Genomic DNA, 7,600 nt, shown 5'->3' with positions numbered 1-7,600 from the left:
AGTTAATTCCAATGCATAGCGACCCTGTATAGGGTTTCCAAGGAGCAGCTGGTGAGCTTGAACCACCGACCTTGTGGTTCAAACTGACCTTGTAGTCCAGTGCGTTAACACATAGCGCCACACTAGGACACACACACGTACTCACTCTTACTCTCGCTCTCTCTTTTTTTAATGTATATATATTTATATTTATTGTTGGCAATGAGCAGGGGTAAACGTTTTAAATTGTGTAATATAAAATTAATGGTGGTGATGCTGTGGGTTAGGCATTGGACTACTAACCTCAAGGTTGGCAGTTCAAACTTACCAGCCACTTTGAGGGGAAATGATGAGATTGTCAACTCCTGAAAAGATTTATAATCTCAGAAGCCTTGTATGCAGTTGCTATAGTGAAACTCCATAGCAGTAGATTTTGGATTTTTGGTTTTTAGTGTAGTTTAGGATAATGATAATAGTGTGGTGCTGTAGGCTAAGCACTGGACTGCTAACCACATGGTCAGTGGTTCAAACCCTCTAGCCCCAGGGTCACTATATGAGTTGGAACTGAGTCGACGACTTTTGGCAACAACACCTTGAACCCGGTGCAGTCATACCAGAAATGAGTGCTCACCTGCATTTTACGGAGTCCTGGGTGGCACTGTTAGATTCCTACTGGACTGCTAACTACAAAGTCAGCAGTTCAAACCCACCAACTTCTCTTAAACCCTATACAGGGTCTCTTGAGTTGGAGCCGAGGTGATGGCTCTTAACAATAGGATCTAGAGAGTTTAGTCTTCATTGCACATACGTACTATACACAGCTTTAGGGCACTTAACAACAATTATAAACATAGGAGTTCATTGCCATCGAGTCAGTTCTGACTCAAAGCAGCCCAGTAGGACAGAGTAGAACCGCCCCATAGTTCCCAAGCCTGTAAGTCTTTATGGGACCTGATGCCACAGCTTTCTCCACTGAGCCTCTGGTGGCTTCAACAGCCAGCTTTCGGTTCATAACTGATCGCTTAGTCATTGAGCCACCAGGGTTCCTGAGGATCCACTAACCCCCAAACCAAACCCACTGCCATGGAGTCAGCCTCGAGACTGTAAATCTTTTTGGGAGCAGATAGCTTCATCTTTCTCCAGGGTAGCACCTGGTGGGTTTGTAATGATGACTTGCATTAGCAGACCAACGCCGAACTCACCGTGCCAACAGGGCTCCGTAAAGGGGTCTTAAGGGGCTTCTGTAAGGAGAGAGACCAGTATGCTCTATTGACCTCTCTGAGATATGGTAAGAAGACATTGAAGAAATTATGTTAACATAGGCATTAGAAATCACTAGAAGGTTTGAACACAGACACTGTTCTTTGCGTGTGAAAACTTAAAAAGGAATGGGATCACATTGCTACAGGATTTCAGCGTTGACTGTTTCATGTGCATCTTTTAGGTTGTTGTTGTTAGGTGCCATCGAGTAGGTACTGACCCATAGCGACCTTTGCACAGCAGAACGAAACACTGCCCGATCTTGGGCCAACCTCACTACTGTTGCCACGCTTAAGTCCACTGATGGTACCACTTGGCCAGTCCGTCTCGTTGGGGGTCTTCCTCTTTTTCTCTGACCCTCCACCTTATCAAACATGATATCTTTCTTCAACGACTGGTCCCTCCTGACAGTATGTCTGAAGTATCTTGGCCTCTAAGGAGCACTCTGGCTGCACTTCTTCCAAAACGGATCTATTGGTTCTATGGGCAGCCCATGGCACTTTTAGTATTCTCCTCCAACACCATAACTCAAAGGCATCCATTCTTCTACAGTCTTCCTTATTCACTGTCCAGCTTTCGCATGCATATGAGGTTATTGAAAGTACCATGGCTTGGGTCAGGTGCACCTTAGTCCTCAAGCTGACATCTTTGCTCTTCAACACTTTAAAAAGGTCTTGTGCAGCAGATTTGCCTAATATAATATGTCGTCTGATTTCTTGACTGCTGTTTCCATGAGTGTTGACAGTTGATCCAAGAAGAATGAAGTCATTGACAACTTCATTCTTTTCCCCATTGATAAGAAGGTTGTTTATTGGTCCAGTGGTGAGGATTTTTGTTTTCTTGACATTGAAATGTAATCCACACCAAAGGCTGTGCTCTTTGATCTTCATCATTAAATGTTTTAAGTCCTCTTCACTTTCAGCAGGCAAGGTTGTATCATCTGCATATCGTAATCTTTTAGATTACGAAGATTATAACTCCCACTTTGCTGTTGGTCAGCCTCATTGCTGCAGAGATTTTCATGTTGCATTTTAAACTGACTGCCTGAAGTCAGGTCAGGTACCATATAAATAAATAAAAACTGTTGTTAAAGTACAAATATTTTTCTGTTTATTTCTAGAACGAATATGAGCAGTTAAATTACGCAAAACAGCTGAAAGAGAGATTGGAGGCCTTTACAAGTGATTTTCTTCCTCATATGAAGGAGGAAGAGGAGGTAAGCATAATTGTTTTCCTTCGTGATTTTGATTTGTAAAAATTGTTTTCAGGAATGATTTTGCCTTTTGTTATTGATGTGAATGAACCCTGTGTGGTGTGCTGTAGGGTAATCATTAGACTGCAGACTGCAGACTGCAGACGGTACGGTTGGCGGTTTAGTTCCCCCAGCTGCTCCCCGGGATCCCTGTACAAGGTGGTGTGAGATGGAGTTGGGTCACTCTGGCTCCTGGTGGCCTTGTGTATGCCAGAATGGAATGCTGCCCTGTCCCCATCACCGTTGACAGGTACTTCAGACCAGTGCACAGGAGGTAGGTCTGGTTGGAGAGGATAAGTTCATCTTGGGGACTGAAGAAAAGTCCTTAAAGAAAGCATTCATTTTTTTTCCCGCTGAGTTGTTTTTCTTTGAATGAATGTGATTTGCTTGCTCAGTAAATCTGTATGTTCTTATGGGTGGCACTGTGTTGAATGTTAGTAGCTTCTTGTGTCACCCTAACATCTTTTCAGGAGTTCTGACGAGGTGCCGTAGGGTAATCACTCAACCACAAGGTTGGTTTGAACCACAAGGTCAGCAGTTCAGACTCACCATTCGTTCCTTGGAAACCCTATACAGGGTTGCTGTGAGTCGGAACTGACTCGACAGTACTTAATAATGTCTTTTCAAGCAGCCTTGGTGATGTTGTGGGCTAGGTGTTGGACTGCTAACCACAAAGTCAGCAGTTCAAACCCGCCAGTCTCTCTGTAGGAGAAGGATGATGCTTTCTGCTTCCACCTCAGAAACCCTGTACAGGGTCACTAGGAGTCCTAGGAGACCCCATGTCACTGGTTTTTTAATTCATATAAAGCTATTTTTAGGAAGAGTCTTTAAACTTTAAAATATTTTCATGGTAAGTGTAGTGTTCATTTCTGCAGTAGTAGATTTTAGTAATGAAATGATTTTAAAGCTGTCAGTGAGCCGTGGTGGGGTAGTGGTTAAGAACTCGGCCACTAACTAAAAGTTTGGCAGTTCAAACCCACCAACCACTTGGAGGGAGAAAGATGTGGCATTCAGCTTCCATAAAGATTACAGCCTTGGAAACCCTATGAGGTAGTTCGAACCTGCCCTACTGGGTCATGATGAGTTGGAGTTGCAATGGGATTTTGGTGTAAACACCAGCCTTATGCTTGGTATTCGAGCATTTAGATATCACTGAATGAATGAGCAAAACTTTTCCCCAATCTCTTCTTTTTTTATTCAGTGAAATGAATATTACAGTAAGGAATAAGACAGAAACTGAGTACTTGTTGAGCTATAAATCAGTTACTATAGTGATTCTCAGTTGTGATGACATAATCAGCCTGGTAGTTAACAAATGGAAACCAAACAGCCTACTTCTAAGCCGTCTCCAGACCAATCAAATCGAAATGAAATCAGGTGGGAGGCATTGACATGGGTAATTTTTAAAAGGCTTCTCCAGTCATTGTAACTTGGAGCCAGGTTGAAACCCCAAGTTACTGGTGCCACATTTCATAACCCATGATGCACATCATAATTACCTATAGAAAACACACTGGCTCTGTAGCACCTCTAAAGATTCTTATTATGTAAATTGGAGGCTGGGGCTAAGCATCTATTTTGTAGAAAAATTAATTTCTTTAGAAAATTCTTAATATGAAGCACTGTTCTAGAGTAATGTCTGAGGCAATGTCTCCTCCAAAACCCAGAAACAGTATTGACTAGGGTCAATATTTATTTGGTTGGCATCAGCTGGTCCCATCCTGATTGACACAGAGACCTTGTTTGGGTGGTGGTGGGGGTGGTGGTGTGTTGTGGAGATGGTTCTGAGTCATAATGACCCTGCATAGGGTTTCTGAGTCTTTAAATATTTGTGGGAGAAGAAAGTCTCATCTTTTTCTTGCTGAGCGGCTGGCGGGCTTGAACTGTGGACTTTGCTATTCAAAGTCCATTGTTTATCTTATGGAGCCACCATCCTCCCCAGAAGGCATGAACTGACCTCAGTGTTCAACATGGAGGAAATGATTAAGAGTGTTGGACAAACTGCACTGGGCCTGCACTATGTGGGGCTTGACTTAACAGCTTGGGTAGCCATGGAAACAAGGATCTATTTGGTGACTACCGTTTTTTGATACACGAATTGTTGTGTGGAAGACTAATTTCTTGAGTCAGAATTCGTCACCTTGAGCAATTGATAATTTGAAGGACATAAACATGGCTAATGAAGTGTCTGTGTGTTGTTTAGGTTTTCCAGCCCATGTTAATGGAATACTTTACTTACGAGGAGCTCAAGGATATCAAAAAGAAAGTGATAGCTCAGCACTGCTCTCACAAGGACACAGCTGAGCTCCTCCGAGGCCTTAGTCTCTGGAATCAAGCTGAAGAACGACAGAAGTTTTTTAAATATTCTGTGGATGAGAAGTCAGATAAAGGTGAGAGCCACGTGTATAGATAATGAGCAGTTTGTTGCTGAGGGTTATGTCCCAGGTGCTTGGCCTCATGTTGATTTTGTGTGGAGGAATAATTTAAGGTAAGCCAGTACCGTGGCCAGCCAAAGCCATTTATTTTCATGTGTGAGTTTAATTGAGGACAGTAGTTGGTATTTTAGAATTTTGTGGTGTTATTAGGTACCATTGAGTTGATACTGGTTCATAGCAACCCTATGCACAACAGAATGAAACACTGCCCTGCCCTGTGCCAACTTCACAATTGTTGCTACATTTGAGCCTGTTGATGCAGCCACTATGCCAGTCCTCTATCTCATTGGGAGTCTTCCTCTTTTTCTCTGACCCTCCACCTTATCAAACATGATATCCTTCTCCAGGGACTGGTCCCTCCTGACAATATGTCCAAAGTATGAGAGACGAAGTCTGGCCATCCTGGCTTCCCAGGAGCACTCTGGCTGCACTTCTTCCAACATAGACTCATTTGTTCTTTTGGAAGTCTATGGTGCTTTCAGTATTCTCTTCCATCACCATAGCTCAAACGAATCATTTTTTCAACCGTCTTTCTAATTCACTGTCCAACTTCCCATGTATATGAGGCTATTGAAAATACCAAGGCTTGGGTCAGGTGTGCACCTTAGTCCTCAAACTGATGTTTTTGCTCTTCAGTACTCTAAAGAGGTCTTGTGCAGCAGATTTGTCTAATGCAATATGTTGTTTGAGTTTTTGACTACTGCTTCCATGAATGTTGATGGTTGATTCCAGCAAGATGAAGCTTTTCTCCATTTATATGGATGTTGGTTATTGGTCTAGTGGTGAGGATTTGTGTTTTCTTGACATTAAGGTGCAACCCATACCCAAGACTGTGGTTTTTGCTTTTCCTCAGTAAGCTTTTTAAGTCCTCATTGCTTTCACCAAGCAAGGTTGTGTCATCTGCATATTGCAGGTTGTTAATGAGCTTTCCTCCAGTCCTGATGCCACGTATTTCTTCATAGAATCCAGCTTCTCGGATTATTTGTTCAGCATGCGGGTCAAATAAGTATGGTGAAAGAATGCAACCCTGGTGCAAAACTGCCCTAATTTTAAACCATTCAATGTTCCCTTGTTCTGTTCAAACAACCGCCTCCTAGTCTGAGCCACAATTAAATGTTCCAGAAAACTTATTCTCTACGATGCTATCCAAAGTTTGTCATGATCCACAGAATCTAAAGCCTTCTTATAGTCAATAAAGTGTAGATAAACACCTTTCTGATCGTCTCTGCTTTCAGCCAAGATCCATGTGACATCAACAGTGATATCCCTTGTTCCATGTCATCTTCTGAATCTGACTTGAACCTCTGCAAGTTTTCTGTCAGTGTTTGGCTATAGACATAAACATTCTCTTTAGTAGAATTTTACTTGCTTGGCTGTCTGCTGAATCTTGGTTTCCTTGGCATACTGCTATAGTATAGACACTGGAGGAGGAGAGAAAGAAAGAGCCAGAAGTACCACCATAGAAAGCTTGTAAGTCTGTCTTCTGCTTATAACTGATTGGAATACCTAAAAGGGAGATACAACGTGCCCAGTGAAGGAGGCTTCCTGTGGAGCCCCTGCATTACACAAGACCATAGATGGAATCCTGAACAGCATCCAGAATCTTCTGAGAGGAAAGGTCCACTTGAAAGGACAAGCAGACCAGCCTGGAGTAGCCAGAAGAACAGAAGTTATGTCCTGAAAGAAAGACCGACAGGAAAAATACAAAACTATATAGGCAGGCCAACTGATTACTACAAGAACAAACAAGTGGATCACCCAGGAGACATCAAGGCAAGTGGTTGGGTCCCCCTCAAGGCAAACCCCCTTCTAAGACTAAGGCTTAATGGGAATGCATGCTCTGATTGGTGACCACTTTTGTCACCGACAAGGGGAAGTGAGGGAAAAACAGCAATGAAGCCACGAACTAAGCCCTGCAACACTCAATAGACTCTGATAAACCCGGCTGGAGACCTCGTTGGCCAGCAGTGTGCCAAGTCCAGGGGACTCTTGGACCCAAAGACAGTGACATGGCCACAGAGGACTAGAGTGAAGAGTGAAGCATCCAGCTGATAAGAAGAGAGGGCACATGCATAAATACACCCACACTTGCAGATAATACCCACTTGACCTGGCCACAATGGCTGGATGATCAGATTTCAAACAGAAGACGAAAGAAGAGGGAAAAACAAGAAGAATCTGACACAGTTTGATGAACTTGACCTACACCTATGGAAGCAGTAGCTCAAAGAGAGTGAACAAATCTTCACAGCGAGGATCATTCCCACCTCCACCACACACAGAGAGGACAGGGATGAGCAACTTGGACATTGGCTACCCAGAATGAGGGTGCTACAGAGGCAAGAAGTGACTGGCTTACAAGCTTTCAAGAGGGAACCTAGATTCAGAGGGCATGGAGCAAGGTGGAATCTCCACTGAGAGGTATCTATTCTGCCTAGTCAGGGCTGATAAAAGGAGATGCAGATAGGTCCCTTGTGATACAGTAGCAAATAATTGTCATCAGGACTGATAGTAAGGGCTGGAAATGTAAGGGTGGACGTTTTGGGGCAAAGGAAGAGGAGTGATTAACCTTACAGTCTAGGAACAGAGGTCCCTGGGACCATCGAAGGAGAAGAGCAGAGAACGGAACCCTACCCAGAGAAGCAGTGATGCCAGGGATGGAGGCAGAGACGAT

At 43.4% G+C, this 7,600-nt stretch overlaps 1 protein-coding gene across 3 annotated transcripts in view; it reads left to right on the top strand.

Annotated features, from left to right (window-relative positions):
• FBXL5 (F-box and leucine-rich repeat protein 5) overlaps positions 1-7,600 on the top strand; it is a 65,061-nt gene that overhangs the window by 17,082 nt on the left and 40,379 nt on the right. For all 3 annotated transcript variants that reach the window (XM_006873812.1, XM_006873811.1, XM_006873810.1), the window contains exons 3-4: positions 2,360-2,455; positions 4,695-4,881. In XM_006873812.1, coding sequence (XP_006873874.1) covers positions 2,360-2,455; positions 4,695-4,881 — 283 coding nt within the window. The remainder of the gene's footprint in view (positions 1-2,359; positions 2,456-4,694; positions 4,882-7,600) is intronic.

Source organism: Chrysochloris asiatica, unplaced genomic scaffold (genome assembly GCF_000296735.1).
Source record: "Chrysochloris asiatica unplaced genomic scaffold, ChrAsi1.0 scaffold00256, whole genome shotgun sequence".
Lineage (NCBI taxonomy): Eukaryota > Metazoa > Chordata > Mammalia > Afrosoricida > Chrysochloridae > Chrysochloris > Chrysochloris asiatica.
The sequence above is the reverse complement of the archived record's forward strand: the minus strand, read 5'-3'. Positions and strand labels throughout refer to the sequence as shown.